The 18,935-nt window shown below is 47.4% G+C and overlaps 1 protein-coding gene across 12 annotated transcripts in view; it reads right to left on the minus strand.

The window, feature by feature from the left end:
• Positions 1-18,935, minus strand: part of RALGPS1 (Ral GEF with PH domain and SH3 binding motif 1) — a 287,901-nt gene that overhangs the window by 47,943 nt on the left and 221,023 nt on the right. For all 12 annotated transcript variants that reach the window (XM_027104820.1, XM_027104819.1, XM_027104827.1 and 9 more), the window contains 2 exons: positions 5,434-5,571; positions 3,000-3,093 (listed from right to left, as the gene is read on the minus strand). In XM_027104820.1, coding sequence (XP_026960621.1) covers positions 3,000-3,093; positions 5,434-5,571 — 232 coding nt within the window. The remainder of the gene's footprint in view (positions 1-2,999; positions 3,094-5,433; positions 5,572-18,935) is intronic.

The raw sequence follows: 18,935 nt of genomic DNA on the forward strand, positions 1-18,935 counted from the left end.
GAACATCCAACATATGGATTCCTGGAACGCTGGAAAGAGAAAAGCCAAGAAGTGGCACAGAAGTAGTCAAAGACAGAAACCAAAAGAATTCCTCTGTAATGAATAAAGAGCATCCCTGTTCCAGGGAAATCTGGTACAGAACCCTCCCTCCGAGGCATTCCTCTTGTGAAGCTTCTGAGCCTCAAGGAATTCTTCACCCACCAGGTAGACAAAACAAGTTGCTTATAAGAGGGAAAAAACAGACTGGCGTGAGCTTTGTCTACAACAGCATCCAGTGCCAGCAGGCAGTGGAGCAGCTCTGCGTGTCCTGAGGGAGGGAAGCAAAGGAGCCCAGCAAGTCAGATGCAAATGTTTTCATGAAAGAGATCGGAGGACTCTTTCGAAAGTGTAGGACTTCCGAAAAACGTACTTCATGACGAAACCCGGCTAAATAAGGGATTGATTTAAAATAAAGACTCCAGGACTGGAGAAGTGACAGGTGGTAAGAATTGAAAATGTTTCGAAACACGAAATAGTAGGAATTATGATTCCTGAACATGAGGTGTATGTTATAAACTTGGATGACGTAGAAATAAGAAAACTCACAAGGATTTGGAAGATGGTGCAGTGGAGGTGAAGGGGGGGGGAGCTTGCTAATGATCTCATCTTTCATGACCAGAGTCAACGGACTCTGCTCACCATGGAAATCTAGTTAAAACGGAGCTTAGGTACTCCAACCTCTTCATGTTTTTCCTGACCTCTTTTGTTAATCTTAGAAGGTCCTTTTAGGAAACAATATCTCTTGTGGTGGAGAAATATTTATTTGAAGAGCAGCAATTCCTTATGTTTTATTTCAGTTCCTTTTTCTGGTTAAATTAAAGTAAATACTTTTAATTAAAAATAGCAAGTGTGGTATAATCCAATTTTAATAAATTCTATTCTTGCATCCATCCACCTATCCATCCTTCTCCATATATATATGTATATATATGTATATATATGTACTTTTATGCATAGAAAAATGTCCCAAATAATGTTCACTTGATGCCAACAGTCAGGCTTTCTAAGTGGTAGGAATTTGGGTAATTTTTCTTAAATAAAATAAAATAGACTAAAGGCTGAGGAAAACAAAGCACTGGTTGGGCTCCTTGGCCCAACGTCTCCAAAGCAGGTCGGGGCAACGTCATTAAGGTAAGAGCTAAGCCTGCGTCCTCTGGGGTGGGGACCAAGCCTCGGGGGGGTGAGTTGGGCCAGGGAGTGTGGGACGCTCAAGCAGAGTCACAAGCCCTGTGCGTCCCATGTCACTCAGAGCCAGGGTCTTCCTGGGAAGGGACTCCCTCAGTGGTCTGGGCACGGGGCAAGAACGCAGCCTTCCTCCCTGGGTTTGTCCACCTGGACCACAACAAAGGGCCTTTGTGAAATCCAAGCATTAGGTGCTGGGGGTGTTCAATGTCCTTCAGAACGGAAGGCGTTATTACTCACAACCTGCAGCTTGTCCAAGGATTATCTCATGGCCAGAAGTATTTATAGACCATTTTTCTCCTTAAAGGATATTAGTGTAAATGAAAAACTACTGTCTCCTTAACCGCATTATTGGCACATGAATGGAAAATATTACCCCCGATCCTAAGTGGGAATAATTTCCCACTCCGGGGTACTCTTTTCAGGAACAGCAAATGCTTTGTAAGTAAAAATGAGCAATTTGTGGCAAACGTAATTTTAATGGTAATCTCTGGCCTTTATTTATTGCTGTTATGATTATGTAACAGATCAAAATGTATTATATTCTATTGTAACAATATATTGTACAATAACAACTGAAGACATTATGTTTATGTTCCTAAAGGTAGCCAATCATTAGAACCATGTGGGGAGCTTTGAAAAAATACGAATTTCCAGACCCTGCCCCCCCCCCTACACACACACACCTGGATGGCTAGAAGGCTTCCTAGGTGTCTCTGATCCACAGCCAGGGCTGAGATCCACTCCTGCAGAGGTGGCAGGTGAAAAACCTTGAACAGCCATTCCCAAGGTCTTGGTGAGTGAAAAGGGGTAACCTGGGGTGTCTCTAGTGGCCACAGCTCTCTACAGTTTCCAGTGACTTTAATGAAGACCAAATCATCAAGCTGATCAAATTTTTAGACACAAAACTGGAAGAGATTTAAAAATATATTGGATAGCAGGATTCAAAGGGATCAGGCATGGTTTACTGGAAGCAACCAGTAAGATGAGATTTAAAAGAATACATGTAAAGTTGACGTTTAGGGGGGAAAATGATCAGTTACAAGACGGCTGAGACTTGCCTCCATCATATATCAGGCCATATGAAAAGTCCTGAGGCTCTTAGCTGACCTCAAGCTCCAAGTGAGCCAAGAAGACATCCAGTCAATACGGCAGACAGACCCAACGTGAAAAATCTTCCTTCTGCCTCTAAATACATAGAAATGTTGGATAAATTCCCAGCTGCCACAAATGAAGAAAGAACTGAAAGCCAGAGCAGGTGAGTGGAAGATGAGGCCAAAGGGCCCACAGGGGTCTTCATGGGAACTGGGCCTATTCCACACGGGCTGCATGAGATGGAGACGGGGCCTCAGCCAGCGCCGGATGGCAAGAGTCCAGCAGCAAGCTGGGGCCCCAGGGAGCTGCCTCGTGCATGAAACAGGCTCTCGGAGAGCTCTGTTTGGCAGCCTGGAGATGTGGCTAGAAAGCTGTCCTTCCACTCAGCGCTGAGTGGGGGCAGGCACTCTTGACCTGGAGCACTAAGCCTGCACCACACACAGCTGTGGAGCCCAAATTCATTCACGCTCCCCACTAGAGAAAGCCACGCTGAGAAGTTGACAGAACACCCTCCTCGGCCCGGTGGCGCCTGTGGGGCTGGGACGGGTGGGAGGAGACACTCAGCAGCCCTGCTGTGGGCTCTGTGGGGTCAGAGGTCACCTTATGCACACGTGCTGGAGGGGAGGTGCCGGTGCAGCTGCAGTGACCTTTCGTTAGCCCTGCAGGGGGCCGGGGGCACTCACTTGTAGTTGTCGTCTTCCACAAACTTCTGGAGCTCTTCAATGTAGCGCACAGACTTCAGGTACTTCTGCACGTGGGGCAGGGTTGTGAGGTGGTCTGGAGGAGGAGGACAAAACCCAGGGGCTTCAGTCTCTCCCCATCCCCAGGCCCCCCATGAGAAGCTCCTTAGGGACTGAGACATATATTCAGTCTTTCAACAGTTGCTTATGATCCCTTAGGCTGGGCCTGTGCTGGGCCCAGAGGGGTCCCTCAGGAAGTGCCCCCCAGATGGCAGGGCCACAGACACCACACCCTGAGGTCACCACAGTTCCTTGGCTGGGGAAAGATGGGTCTTGGGGGAAAGATGGCCTCCAGCGAGGTGTGTGTGCCCTAAAACAGGTCTCCACTGGAGTAACTGGCCAAGCCTCCCATGCTTGCCCAACCCCGTGTGACAAGAATGCAAGAAGGAATGAACGCCATCCAGCCTGGTGTGCAGGCCCAACCCAGATCCTGGCACAGCCTGAGAGTCTGGCCCACGGGCTGGAGCTGCTGCACCCTAAGAGGAAAGGGAAGGACCTAGACGCTTGAGCGCCTGTTCTGTGCCAGGCTCTACACCCAGTGATTTCTAGAAGCCATCTGCCTCAGCCTTTGCACCTGCCTCATTTCGGGGAGTAAGATGTCAACTGCACACAGGAGGAAGCCATGGCGACTTGCCATGTCACACTGCTGAGAAGTTTTGACCCCAGGTCACCTGCGGCCTCGGCCACACTGCCCTGTCTCTCTGTCCCGCGGTGACTGACGTCAGGTGCCCCCCCCCAGACCATCACAGTCACTGCACTCTTTCTGAGGGGGCCGTAAACCCTCCGTGATGCGTTCTGTCATTCGTTCCCCACAGGGTGGGACAGACCAGTTAAGGAGAGAGGTTGAGGCAGTGGAGGACGCTGTGGAGAGGAGTGGAGAAAGGGTGAGAAAGGGCCCTCGCTTTCCCGGGGCGGGCGGGTGCATCCAGGTGCCGCAAGGAGCCCCTGATGGCTCTGCCTCGTAACTGTGAGACTCTCGGCAGGTCATTCTCTTTCTCTAGGGCCTCGGTGTTCTCGTCTCTGAAATGGGGATAATGACCCCTGCTTCACGGAGCTGACGATGGGGAAGGGGCAGGGGAACCTAATGGTAGTAAGAGTGAGCATTTCCTGAGCTCTAATGAAATGCTGGGGTGGGCTAAGGGCTCTGCACAGTCATGTCCCCATCTTTACTATGAGAAAAGTTCAGACTTAGGACAAAGTGACTTTTCAGGAGGCGGAGCCAAGACGTGAACCCACATCTGTCTGACCCCAAAGCTGTGTATGTAATTGCTCTGCTGGCCAGCAGGACCAGTGTCGAGGTCCTTGAGTGGAAAGGGCACTGGGAACACAGTCCCCTCCCTGTTCCTCTGGGCAGAAGAAGAGCTGGTCGGGAAGTGCGGGCGCTTGTGGGGCGGCACTCATGAGCGGACCTTTGGCTTGTGTGGCCCCCCTGCAGTGGCCTTACCACATGGAGGCTGTTGGTTTCTCCCACCCTACGTACTGGAGGTGGTGTTGCTCTCTTCCTTGGCCCGCTTTGCTGCTTCCAGACTTTTACTCTCCCCCATCCTGTGAAAACCTGCTCCAAGGAGGCACACTCCTGCACCTCGGCCACCCTCCCCTTCTTCTCTGCTGACTTCTGCCGCCGGACGCCCTGGTCACTCAGGCCCATTCCTGGAGGGCTGGGGCACCTGGCTCCCAGTCAAGCCCCATCCCCCACCGTCCACATGGACGGCCCATCAGCATTGCCAGCAACACCTCCTCCAACCATCTCAGATGCCCACCATCACAGTCACCCTTTGTATCTGGTCACGTGTGGCAGAGCCTGGCCAGTTGTTGACCAAGTCATTTCCCTGTTCCCTCTAGGCCCACAGCTACGTTGCATTCCTGGCCTCCCTCGGCAGAAGTGATGAGCACCACGTGCAAGTCTGGTCCATAAATCCCACTCTGGTATGATTCTCTCTCCTTCTGCATCTTCCAGCTGTATGTAGAGGTCAGTGGAGGACTCGGGGCCATGGGACACGGCAGAGCCACGAGATAGAGGAGGCCAAGTACCTGAATCTGCTTGGAGGAGAGCCACCCAGGAGGTGCCCACAAAGCTCTTCATGAATGAAGGACCTGGGCTCTGCCACTCATTGGACGTGTGACCTTAGACAAGTGACTACACTGTCTTCAGCCTCAGTTTCCTCATCTGTGATACAGAGATGGTAACATCTAGTTTGCATAGTCTCTGAAGATCAAACATGCTTATAAAGGATCCAGAACGTGTTTGATACTCAAGATATCAAAGTGAAAAGCTTTGTGGAGACTACCTGGTTTCTAGAGCTTTCTCACTGACAAGGTGCTGGACCCAAATTTCGGTGATGTAAGATTTCACAATTCCAACACCAGGGGTACTAACCGTAGCTGCAGGAAACTTGTAAATCCGCAATTATTCGGAGAATATTGTTCATCTGATTGGATCTTTGTTCGTTTTCCATGATGCTGCCTGAGGCAGGATATGCAGAATCAATGTAGATTAAATCCAGAAGATAGATGCCTAAAATTAAGGAAGATATTTAATGATGGTAGGTGTTCACCATAAATCAGAACAAAATGGCACAAAACAGAACTGCTGTGCTAGAAGGTATAGGGTGACATGGAAAAATGCAGTATGATTTGGGCTTCAATTCCAGTCCTGACTACTAACTCTTCACACAGACTGCTCAACTTTAAATCAAACATCTGAGCAACCACCAAAATGAATGCTGGCAAGATTTTAGCATTTCTAGTTCATACACTCTCCAGCAACAAGGGTTATTACCTGTAACCCAACTGGAAAATAACAGGACACGAAAGGGATGAATGAATGCTTGTGTTTCTTACCAACCACTGCAGTTTAATAGGTCTAAGTTGTCATATCCAGGAGAACACTGTCTGAATTCAGTTTTTCATTTATTCACTTAGCTGTGTGTCTACTTGTTTATCTATCTGTCCACAGATACACATACACACACCCCAAATCATAAATTAAAGAACAAAAGAAGAAATCGAAAAAGCAACTGTCCTTGGTACAAAGAACTAAGGCTAGACAGAGAATTCTCCTGAGGGTGCTTAATAAGAAAATAACGTGTGATATGAAAACACTGCTGTGATAGGCCAGCGCAGAGCCTCAGCATGGTCTCATGGCATCACCCCAGGGGGAATTCGGGACAAGCCACCTGGCCAGGGATGAGAAAACAGGACTGGCTGTGTGGTGTGGCCCAGCTGACTGGCTTGCTGCAGGGTCGGGTCGCACTTTAGTCTCTCTGGAGATGTGCATGGACAACGGGTGACATATCCTTCCAGCAGCCCCCATGAGTACTGCCACTACACCGTTAATATTGGTGGGGTTGAGCAGGAGTAGTGATGTAAAGTAGAATTTAAGGCAGAAAACATTGAACAAGGCAAAGAGGAGTGATTGATATTAATGAAAGGCACAGTGGATTGAGAAGATCTAATGATTACTAACTTCTATGCATAAAGCAACATTGCACCAAAATATACAAAGCAAAAAAGTGCCAAAAATGAAAAGTGGATTCAAGAAAGCCACAAACATGGAGAGAGCCTTTGGTATGTCTCTTTGAGAATTTGTGTGTGTGTGTGTGTGTGTGCGCATACACATATGTATGTACATACAAAAATATACACATATATATACATGCATCTACAGATATACATATGTATGTGTCCATATATAAATGTAGTATTTAAGTAACAAAATTAACAAGCTTGGTGTTATATAAATAAAAATATAATCCTTTTTAAATACTCATGGAATGCTTGCAAACACTGATTATATGCTAGTCTATAAAAAAATGCTCAATAAGCTCCAAAAAGTAAATGTCATATTATCTGCTCTCTTTGACCTTACAGTACATCTAGGATTTAACAATATAGAAAAAATTCTAACCGTTTGTTAAACACACACACACACACACACACACACACACACTCATAAGCAACTCTCAGGTCAAATAAAAAACAAAAAAATCTAAAATAAGAAATCTATTCAAAGATAATGACAATAAGAACACTACATATCAAAATTTATGGGATCAGACCAAAGTGGTAATCAGAGGAAAATTTATAGCCTTGAAAGTTTACTATTAAACTACTAAGAATGATAACAAATGTAATTAACCAGGTACTTAATATTAAAGCTGTAGGTTTTCTGCATGGCTGGACAAACACTGCACTGACTTACGCATTCATTATGTTATTTGTTCTTACAAAACCCATTTTACAGAGGAGGAAAAGGAAATGCACAGAGGATGTTTAACTCGTTCCAGGTCACATAGCCGGTAAATGATGGGGATGGGAGCTGAACCCAAGCCTGCCTCCGCAGAGTACATGCTTCCTGCCATCGCAGTGGACTGCTGGTGCTGGATAACATGAGTCATTCGTCCGCTTTTAAAATAGCTACACATTTTTACGGGAAACTGTTAATCACAGAAACATATGCTAGCACTTCTCATAGGAATCATTTCCACTTCCCTTCTTTTTAGTGGCACCATGTTTCCAAAATTTTAAAAATTAGAAGTCATTTCCCTTGTATAGAAGCTCCAAGTTTGGAACATTTAAGTCCACAGATTTATTACTTCTCGACCTTGTTTTTCCTCTCCCCTCTTAAAAATGTAACTCAGCTACCTCCCCAAGGATTCAGCAATGGCAATCCCGAAAATCCCATTAACGCTTCAACCACAACAAAAAGTACCCCCTAGTGCTGAGCATGAGGTGAGGGGATAAGGGACACGAGGCAGCTTTGTTCCAGAGGTCAACGTTGTGCAGACCCGAACGCAGCTGGCTCTGAGCAGCAGAGTGAACCTCAGCCCGGGAGCAGGGTCACCAAGGAGCAGGATATGGGAAAGGGAGAGAACTGACGCTTCCTGGGATTTGCTACAAGACGGGAACCTCCTCCTCTCCTCTCCTGTGGTCCTCCCATCGACCCCATGGGGAGGTTAAGGAGAAAACTAAAGTTCAGAGAGATTAAGAAATGAGCCTGAGGCCTCACAGCGAGTGTGTTGGATTTGAACCCAGGTCTGTCTGGCTCCAGTGCCTGTTCCGACCCACTCACCGGACATGAGAAACACACGAGGAATCAGTTGCCTTTTCTCAAATAACACTCCCGGCGTGGAAGGCTCACCCTCCTCTGCCCTGTGAGGACTGGGGCTGGCCCCTCTGCATCCTCTCAGGTCCTGGCTCTGCAAACAGAGGCCAGAAGAAGCTCGCCTTCGAAGGGGCCGAACACCATTTCCACCCCAGCTTCTGCCTGTCCCCTCAGGGCATGGGGAGCTCACTACTTCATAAGAGCAAACCCCACTGTAGAGTGTTCATCACCTTCCTCCACAAAACACCTATCTGTTCCCCTGACCTGAGAGTCCAGGCCAGGGCCACCACAGGTGAGGACGGAGGGGACCTCCCAAAGGAGGCCTCCTGGCCCTGGCGGCTGGGGCAGACCCCAAGCCTCAGCAACACCCGGACAGAATTCCCATATGAACAGCCTGTCACTCCCAAAGCAGCAAATCTGCAGGTAATACTGCACAAATCCAGAGAAATCTTCCCAGTATTGTCATTAGCCTGTAACTGGAAATATTTAAAAGCCTAAACCATGATGAAATCATTAGAATAGCCACCTCCCACTTGTACTTGGCCAGAGCAGCGCGAAGCCTGACACACAGCACTCACCACAGCCACCATTAGATACTGACTGGCCTCGTTCATGTGTCTACTGTCTGATTCCCCCATCAGACTTTATTAAAACCCCTCTGAGGAGGAAGCGTCCTGTTCCACAAGCTCAACCCCAGCGGCTGGAACAGAGCACACAGGAGCTGCTTGGTGAACATTAGTTGAAAGAAGGAAGGTATGAATGAAGGCATACTTTAGGCCACAAAATAACCTTACAAAGCACATCATTACCCTCATTTCAGAGCTGAAGAAAGAGACACGGGGAGTCAAGTGATGATTATAATAATACTGAGCACTTACTGTGTTCCAGGTCCTAAACTAAGAGCTTTGCCCTGTTTGTTGATTTGCCATAACCATGCTGTTATCAGGGAGGTTTTATCTCTGCTTTACAGAGGAAGAAGCTGAAGCTGAGAGCGCTGCATCGCTTGTCTGAGATCACACAGCTGGGAAGTGGCAGAGGCAAAATTTGAACACAGGTCAGTCCAGGCTGCCATACTGTCAAGTCCTTCTTTGACCCCAGCTAGATCCCCTGGAGCCTGGCAGCTGGTGAGGCAGGATGGGGCACAGCCGACCCCACAGGCATCCAGGCCATGGCTCTCCCTGCTTGACACCCCCTTGGGGTCAACATTCTCCAGGAGAGCTGACGACTACATGGTGGCTGCACCGTCCACCTCCTCCCCGTGGCCTCCCTGGCACCCATCGTGACACATCTGTCCCAGGTCCCATCGTCAGCGGGCCCACCATGGCCTGGGGGCCCTGCCAGCTCTGCCCCGTGACACACAGCTGTGGTGGAAGTGGGAGAGCGTGGGGCTTGGAGCCAGGAGACCTGGAACACTGGCTCTGCCGCCTACCAGCTGGGTGGCCTCAGGCAAGCCTTTTTGCCTCCTGGGACCTGTGTTTCCTTGACTGTGACTGGGAATAATGATGGTGATTGTGAAGTCTCCCGGCCCAGGGCCTGGACCACTGAGGTGCCTGTGAAGCTGAGCTGACCCCGAGCCTGGCTCCATGGCGAGGCCCCACTTGGAACTGGAGCGGGACGCCCGTGGGAGAGACGCACCCAGCCGGGTTTGCCGTAACTGTGGATGGCGCCCAGATGCTGACCACGTGCGGCCACCTACCTCAGACGACCAGCTCTGGGAACTTCCGTCTGGACTGAGACAGCGCAGCTGGGATGTCTCAGCTCCCTTCCTTTTACACAGCGTGACTGTGGCAAAAGACACCGTGTTGTTGGCCTTGTCAAGACGGACAGTAACTGGACCAGCTACTGGCCCTGGCGGCCGTGAGGCTGAGCAGTGCCAGGGGCTGGAGCTGGACTGGGAGGTGCAGACGCATTGGAGGAAACAACCGTAATACTAACAGCCACTGTCTGCGACAGGAGAGGCTGGCCTTGCTTGTACCGCAGCATCCTCACCGCAACTGGCACAGCACAGTAGGTGTTCTCACTTCTTCATTTTACAGATTAGGGAATGGAAGCTTACAGAGCAGAAGTGACACATCTAAGACCGTACAACCTACAAGTGGGGGAATCAGGATTTGAATTCATGCCCGCCTGACCCCAAAAATTTGGGACAGAGAGCAGTGCTGAAAGCTGAGGGCTGGGAGTCCTGGCTGGCAGAGGGACAAGGGTGCCAGAGTCAGAGCTGGGGCTGCGAGGACCCCTCCTGTGGCCTGCCACCCACCCGAGGACACGGCTGGCAGCCGGCATCCACTCTGTGGCTCGCCTGCCTGCAGACTCAACCTCCTGTGAGATGGACAGCTACCCAGAATATGTTCTGTTCCCTCCTGCCACACCCCACACAGGGCCTGGTGACACTGCTGTGGCTGCAGCAGGGGTGCCAACCAGCCTGCCACGGTGAGGCAGAGAGCCCCGGGGCCGGGGATGAGCAGCCCTCCGCTGGCTCTGCTGTGGATGCCTCCCCAGCTGGGTTGGTCCCAAGCCCAGGGGCATGTGGCCAAACCTTCTTCCTGACAGTGAATCCAGGCCCCCCGCCAGGGGTGTCCACAAGACACCCTGGCCCTGAGGAGGGAGTGTCAGGCTGACAAAGGAGGTGCTCTCCCGAACAGACCCTTCTCTTAAGCTGGGGGACACAGGCTCCGTGGTGCAGAGCCTGCTTGAAGCTGGGCGCTCCCAGTCTCCCAGAGCCAAAGCCCGCGGCTGGCACCTGGCTTCACCGCCAGCCCAGAAATTCACTGCTCTCTTGTTTCTCCCATCGCCACCCGTCTCACTTCCATCCCGAGTCTGGTTTTGGTTTTTCTCACACAGCTATCTATTTAATAAGGAAAATTCTGCTGTGTTGAGGGGAAAAAACCTTCCACAGCATAAAAATATGCCACATTTCCATCTTATGCTTTCCATTTTCTTTCTCTCTTTCTTTTAAAGTTTGAGATGAAAGACTTTTTTCCCATGTTCTCCTGCTCTGCTTTGAAAAGATCATTTTCAAACTTCAGAAATGAGGAGTGCTGGCACCCGGAACTATACTTGTGTGGTTTGATCACATAAACTCCTGATAAATTCCAAATGAAATAACAGAGCAGCAGCTCATTAAGGTTTTGTTTTTGGTTTTTTTTTGTTTTTTTTTTTTATGAGCGCACAAAGCGATGCCATCGACTGCAGAAGGAGATCTCAGTGGGCGGCTGACACTCCCTGTCTGATGCAGAAGACTGAGTGTTAATTAGTGCCCGTTAATTAGTATCAGTTGTGTAAAACACGGACTTCAGAACAAATCCTCATCTAAAGAATATTATTCCTCAAGTGAAATGTGTTGGAAGCTGGCTGACACTGAGACAAACATTTCCCAGGTCTGCAGAAAGGGGGCGGGGCCAGGCAGTCACACCTCAGGTGGTCAGAGGCCATGTTTCTTAGAGGAGCACATGGCCTCCTGTTTTTCTTGGTGTTGGGGCCGGTGAATCACAAAGGTACGTGAACAAAGCCTTGCAGCCCACAGAGAATCTCCTCTGGCTCCCCAGGTCAAATGAGGACACAACCACAGATTCCCGCCCCCCCCCTCCCCCCGCCCTGGGGATTACCTGGTAATCTACAGGGGCAATGGGATGGCCTACTGTTTGCAAAGGTTCTCCTAAGAGCTGTGGGATGGTGTAGCATGTGCTGGTATTCTGACCAGCAGTAAGAAAGGGCATAAGGAGAGGGCATTAATCTGGTGATTATTATTCGGCTTGTTTTGTGCCAGACACTGTGCTAAGTAAATTACACGTACTATCTAATTTAATCCTTCAACAATTCTATTGGCAGTAGAGAAGAAACTGGTACTTTTTGTCTGCCTAACATCTATTCCCAATTCTTTTTTTTTTTTTTAATTTATTCCCAATTCTTTTGGAAACAGCCTTCACTTTTCCTCTGGGGGAAACCATACCTCCCATACTTGTAACCCATGTGGTTTTGGTAGGTCTGAAGCAATTTCATTCCATCCCCTGCCCCAGGGGTAAAAACAAATTTTAAAAACGAACCATTTGGGAAAGGAAAAAAACACTCCAAAAAATTCAGAGATGAAAGAAGGAATTAAAATCACAAACTATCTACATATAGGATGCAATCAAAATCACATAACTCTGCTCAGAGAAAAATTCTAGGTCTCAAATGCTTATATTAATAATTAAGAAAGATAAAAAAGAAATGAACTTAGTGTTCATTATAGAGAACTAAAAAGAACAAAACAAAAGAAAGTAGGAGAAAGCATTAAAAATATAAAATCAGAAATATTTATCACTGCCGAGTGATAAATAAAACTGAAAGTTGGTTCTTTGAAAAAGTCAATAAAGTAGACAATCTTTGGTATGTATGATGGAGGAAAAAACAAAAGGTAAAAACACAGATGTGCATTGTTAGGGTTGAGAGAAGGGATATGATTTCAAATATGGAGGAGAAGTTAAAATAGTGGTGTGTGCAATTTTTATGCCAACATATTTGAAAATGTAGATGAAATGTGTGCTTACTAGGAAAATCTATCTTCCCAAAATTGTCTCAAGAAGGGGCAAAACCTTCAACTCACCAAATAAAGAGAAAATATTAACAATATTAAGAAAGATACCATGATTAAAAAGTACATTATCCAAATGGTTTTATGGACCCATCCATTAAACTGTAAAAGAAAAACCGAATATTACTTAAACTGTTCCAGAGCACAGGAAAAGTCGGAAATATGTGCAGTTCTTTTTATGACTCGAGCATAACCATTATATCAAAACCTGACAGACATGGCATAAAAAAGAGACCAATATCATTAATAAATAAAGATCCAAATAAAACGTTAGCAAATAAAACTCACCAGTGTTTTAAAATAATAAAAATAGCAAATCAAATTAGCAGTATCTTGAAGCAAACAGGTTTACTACAGGATTGCAATGGTATTTCAACAAATGATCTTGAGAGATGCTGAAAAGTCACTGATAACTTTAGTATCTATTCCTGATAAAGCACTAAGCTAGGAACAGACTTCCTTAATATGACAGAGGATGCGTGGTAGAAACACTAACACAATCTTCTTAACGTTGAATTCCTATTGAGAGGAACAAGTCAAGAATACTTGCCATTCTGCTATAATTTAACACTATTCTAGATGCACAAATCTATGAGCTAAGACAAAGAAATGTGGTATAAACATTAAAGACACATGTAACATTGTCATTATTTCCAGGTTACATAATTAGTTACCATATTAATTATATAATTAAGTAATCTAGGATAATCAACTGGAAAACTATTACAACTAAATAATAGAGTTAAGTTCAAAGTAAATATACATAAATCACTAGCATTCCTTTTTTTATTAAAAAACTTTTTTTGACTTCTTTATTGGAGTATAATTGCTTTACAATGGTGTGTTAGTTTCTGCTGTCTAACAAAGTGAATCAGCTATACGTATACATATATCCCCATATCCCCTCCCTCTTGCATCTCCCTCCTACCCTCCCTATCCCACCCCTCTAGGTGGTCACAAAGCACCAAGCTGATCTCCCTGTGCTATGCGGCTGCTTCCCACTAGCTATCTGTTTTACATTTGGTAGTGTATATATGTCAATGCTACTCTCCCACTTCATCCCAGCTTACCCTTCCCCCTCCCCATCTCCTCAAGTCCATTCTCTGTGTCTGCATCTTCATTTCTGTCCTGCTCCTAGGTTCGTCAGAACCTTTTTTTTTTTTGATTCCATATATATGTGTTAGCATATGGTATATGTTTTTCTTTTTCTGACTTACTTCACTCTGTATGACAGACTCTATGTCCATCTACCTCACTACAAATAACTCAATTTTGTTTCTTTCTATGGCTGAGTAATATTCCATTGTGTATATGTGCCACATCTTCTTTATCCATTCATCTGCTGGTGGACACTAGGTTGCTTACATGTCCTGGCTATTGTAAATAGAGCTGCAGTGAACACTGTCGTACATGACTCTTTTTGAATTATGGTTTTCACAGGGTATATGCCCAGGAGTGGGATTGCTGGGTCGTATGGTAGTTCTATTTTTAGTTTTTTAAGGAACCTCCATACTGTTCTCCATAGTGGCTGTATCAATTTACATTCCCACCAACAGTGCAAGACAGTTCCCTTTTCTCCACACCCTCTCCAGCATTTATTGTTTGTAGATTTTTTGATGATGGCCATTCTGACTGGTGTGAGGTGATATCTCATTGTAGTTTTGATTTGCATTTCTCTAATGATTAGTGATGTTGAGCATCCTTTCATGTGTTTGTTGGTAACATGATGTTTGTTTTTTTTTTGACTTGAATTTTATATATATATATATATATATATATATATATATATATATATATACATATTTTGTTTTTAATACAGCAGGTTTTTTTTTTTTTTGTGGTACGCAGGCCTCTCACTGTTGTGGCCTCTCCCGTTGCGGAGCACAGGCTCCGGACGCGCAGGCTCAGCGGCCATGGCTCACGGGCCCAGCCGCTCCGCGGCACGTGGGATCTTCCCGGACCGGGGCACGAACCCGTGTCCCCTGCATCGGCAGGCGGACTCTCAACCACTGCGCCACCAGGGAAGCCCTAGCAGGTTCTTATTAGTCATCAATTTTATACACATCAGTGTATACATGTCAATCCCAATCTCCCAATTCATCACACCCCCATCCCCACCCCCCCACTGCTTTCCCACCTTGGTGTCCATACGTTTGTTCTCTACATCTGTGTCTCAGTTTCTGCTCTGCAAACCGGTTCATCTGTACCATTTTTCTAGGTTCCACCTATATGTGTTAATATACAATATTTGTTTTTCCCTTTCTGACTTACTTCACTCTGTTTGACAGTCTCTAGATCCAACATGATGTGTTTTTAAGTGAACAAATCTGGTATGACTATACACACATATATACACACACACCCCTATACTGATACACACATACACACACCCTATATTGAAATACACACACACCCCTATATTGACATGCACACACATACACACACCCCCCCCCATATTGAGCTACACACACACACACACACACACACACACACACACACACACACACGAAAGAGAGAGAGAGAGACTATATTGCCCAATCTGTTAACAGCAACCATCTTCAGGGATAGTTTAGGGTTATTTTTTGTTTTATACAATTTTATATTTTTTCAGCCTTTAGCTATGAATATGTACTACTTTTAGAAATAGAAAAGAACAAGGTCTCTATCTCTCCTTCTTTCTTCAAAAAAGCAAACACTTTTTTGGCAGGGAGAAGGGACGTAATAGTTGACGCAAATGATTTTCCAACCATTCTCAGCTCCTGTTGAAAACCCGGTCTTTAGTTTTTGATGTAAAGGCCACAAACCTCTACCGACTACCTGTGATCTGTCTCCAGGCCATTGTTCACACTTCATTATCACCTTTGGTCTCCACCTCTAAACCATTTCGCCCTGTGATTTCTCAAACCCAATCAGATCGTACCCTTCCTCAATTAAAAATTACCCAACAACTCTCCCTCTGCAGGTGTTCACGGCTCCTGGGTTCCATCCCTCGCCGCCTGCTTCTCTGGGCTTTCCTCCCGCCCTCCTCTCATGTGATGCTCTAGCTGGGTGCGGGCCCCGTGTGTCTGGCTCCCTGGACCAGCCCTCTGCTTCGTGCCTCTGAGCTTGGCAGAGCTGTGTCCACCCCATGCCCACTCGGCCTCCTTTTCTGGCTGTTAGCGGGCTCCTCCTGGGCTCTCAGAGCACGCGCCCTCCCCTCGATTACAGTATTTATCACACACTCTTTGAGGGCCAGGTCTGCATCTTTTCCGCCTCTGCATTCTCAAGGGCCCAGCACAGGGTAGGGGACGACCAAACGGGACGCTGAGTCTTTATCTGCACATATATGACTCTTTATTCTGGCCACCGAAATCCCACTGCTCAGTGGATAAGAGTGGCCGTGGCTGCCAAGCACCCCACTCCACAGCCACCCTAACAGGGTCAGCCCTGTGTTCTGGTGTCTCCAAGCTAAATACCCATATTTCTCAGTGCTATGAAGGGCTTCCAGAGGAGCTAACGTCACCAAAAGGAAACGCAAGATGATTCCCCCAGTGAAAGCCTCGGAAACCTGCCTCATGTTGGGTAGAACCGAGGCTGCCCATGTGCCAAGGAAAACACTCTCCAGCTTGTCTTTCCAACCCTGGCTCAAGGATTCGCTACTGTGCACAGAAAGGCTCCCTGGACGTCCGAGGCCACCAGGATTCCAGCCAGAGAATGAGCTCACAGACGGCTGCTTCAATCACCAAAGTATTTTCCACTTCCCCAAATGCGCTCACGTATCTGCGACCACACTTCACCTAGTCTTTAAGCATAACAAAAAAATAATGGAGGCAAAGGCAAAACTGTCAGATTTATTCATTGCTCAATGGAAACTGTGTAACAAAACACGACATTCTAAACCTCAATCACCAATCCCTGCATTCTCTGGGAAACAAGCAACAGATTTGTGGAGGGTTAGCTAGATCTAAACTGATTTTCACTATCTGAAAGCAAATTCTTTTCTGATTTTGCTGAAATGAAATACTGAAAGACTCTCCCTGGGCCCCTTGGGAAGAAAGAAGGCATCCGACTACTAATTTATTTGTGGTTTTCAGGCTCAGGTGTTTTGATCTCTCCCTGCCTTTCTTGATGTAGATGAGAGGATGGGAGTCCCACAGGACTGTCCCGGGAAATCGCTTTCAGAGAACAGGGGCTCCTGTAGCCCTACCGTGGGGGCCATCTCTGTGGGCCCTGCCCTGCTGCAGGTCACACTGGAGACCCTCCCTGGCCCAGCCAGATCCAGCTGGCCCAGGGCCAGCCCAGCCTTTTCCAGCCCTAGGCCATAGTCTCGGTCTGTAGGGGGCGCTACTCCCACGAAGCCTGTGGGCCGATCTCACCAGGGCAGGAGAAGCACACGCCCCCACCAGCAGGGGACGCTGGAAGTAGTCATGCTGTTGCTAGTCTGGGATTGTCTGTTGGGTGGGATGGGAGGGTGGAGGGGAGCCGGGCTGTCACTGGCTGGAATCATGCGTCAGACTGGAAGGCCCACCCACACCTACTCTCTTTGTGTTACCTGCCCACCCCCCCACCCCTGCCCCGGCCCACTAGACTCAACGCCCTTGGGAAATGATTCAAAACACCTGACCCCCATGACTCTGGGCTCCTGGTCACCTCCTTGAGACCTAGACCTCTACTCTGGTTGGTTCTCCAGCACCAACTTTCCTCAGTCCTGGCTCCTCCCCTTCTTCACAGCACACTGCCCTTCCAGCAGGCTTTGGGGCCAACACTACCCTTACTAGGACATTCATTCCTGGCTATACCATCGGAGGGTGATTTGCAGGGAAGAGAGAGGCCGAAGTGGCAGGAGAGCATGTCTACTGACCAATCAGAAGTGGTGGGGAGCTAGATGGAAGGCGGCGGGTCCCTGTGGGGAGAGGAAGCTTCAAGGGCACAGGGTGATGTGCTCAGGGACCAGCCCACTAGGTGATGTGAAAGGGCATTAGTGCTACAAATATTTACTAAGTGCTTCCCACATTCTGGACACAGGGGTATAGACAGGCACGGTCCCTGACCTCATGAGGTGTACTAGCCGGCAGATGCATTCAACAGAGGCATTAGTTACACAAATAATTAAGGGCACAGAACTGCTAAAAAATAATACTCTAGTGCATACTTACTTTGGGGAATTATCCTCAGGTGCCCATGAGCGACCCCAGAGGAACCAGTGGTGTATGATACAGAGATGGGCAGGTCCCTGCCTCAGTCTCTCTACTCAATTCCAGAGATGCTAAGTAACCTGCCCAAGGTCACTCAGCACAGACATGGCAGAGGTAGGATTTGAGCCCAGGTCTTTGGCCTAGGGCCAACACTCTTATGGACTATGTTATGTGTGTTACTTATAGCTCAATACATGGAGGAGTGATGCTGAAACTCGAGGCATCTGTGTTCAAATCCTGGCATTGTCACTTATTTGTTCAGTGTGATCCCGGGTGAGTTCTTCAACTGCTTTCTTCCTCTGGGAAATGGAGACAGTAGCTTCTCACAGGGCTGAGGTGAAGACTCAGGACCTAACGCACAGGAGAGGGGCTGGCGTAGTATCTAGATAAAGCAGGCACTCAATGAAGTGACTTGCAAAAAAAAAAAAAAAACCAAAAACACCAACAACTTTAAGAGGTGATGGGGGTACATACCTGTTTCTGAAAACCTTCCAGAAGAGACCAGACAGCCCCTCATAGAGCCTCCCCTGACTTATCACTAAAACTTTTGTGAATAGAAAAAAAGAAGAAAACCACCCCATTAGCTAAGACTGATGGACGGCTTTATTGCTGGAACCTAGGAAGAAACTGAATAGACTACGGGCAGATGTAGAGGACAGAAGTTGAGCAAATGTAGACCTTGTCAATGTGTGCCTCCCAGGGCCTGTCCCCAGACTCAGAGAACCAGCGATATAAAAGCATGAAAACTCGGGTCAATGACCAGTACACTGCCCAGCAGGGGCTGACCTGAGGGGCTCTAGGACTTTCCCCTCTACCTTCTCACACCCATTTGCAGATGGCTACCCCCAGAAAAGAACTAAAGCATGTCCAAGAGGGAAAACCAAATGCCTACTGATAAGCCCCAAAGATGAACAGATTTCACCTTGGTCAAGGACGCATTCAGAAGAAAGAAAATCCAGTAAGGGGCACATGGAAAAATACTGCCAAATAACAGGGCCTGAACTGCATGCAGAAGGGGCTGAGAATGA

This window comes from Aethalodelphis obliquidens, unplaced genomic scaffold (genome assembly GCF_003676395.1).
Source record: "Aethalodelphis obliquidens isolate GAN/ISIS:26980383/991018 unplaced genomic scaffold, ASM367639v1 scaffold7, whole genome shotgun sequence".
Classification (NCBI taxonomy): domain Eukaryota; kingdom Metazoa; phylum Chordata; class Mammalia; order Artiodactyla; family Delphinidae; genus Aethalodelphis; species Aethalodelphis obliquidens.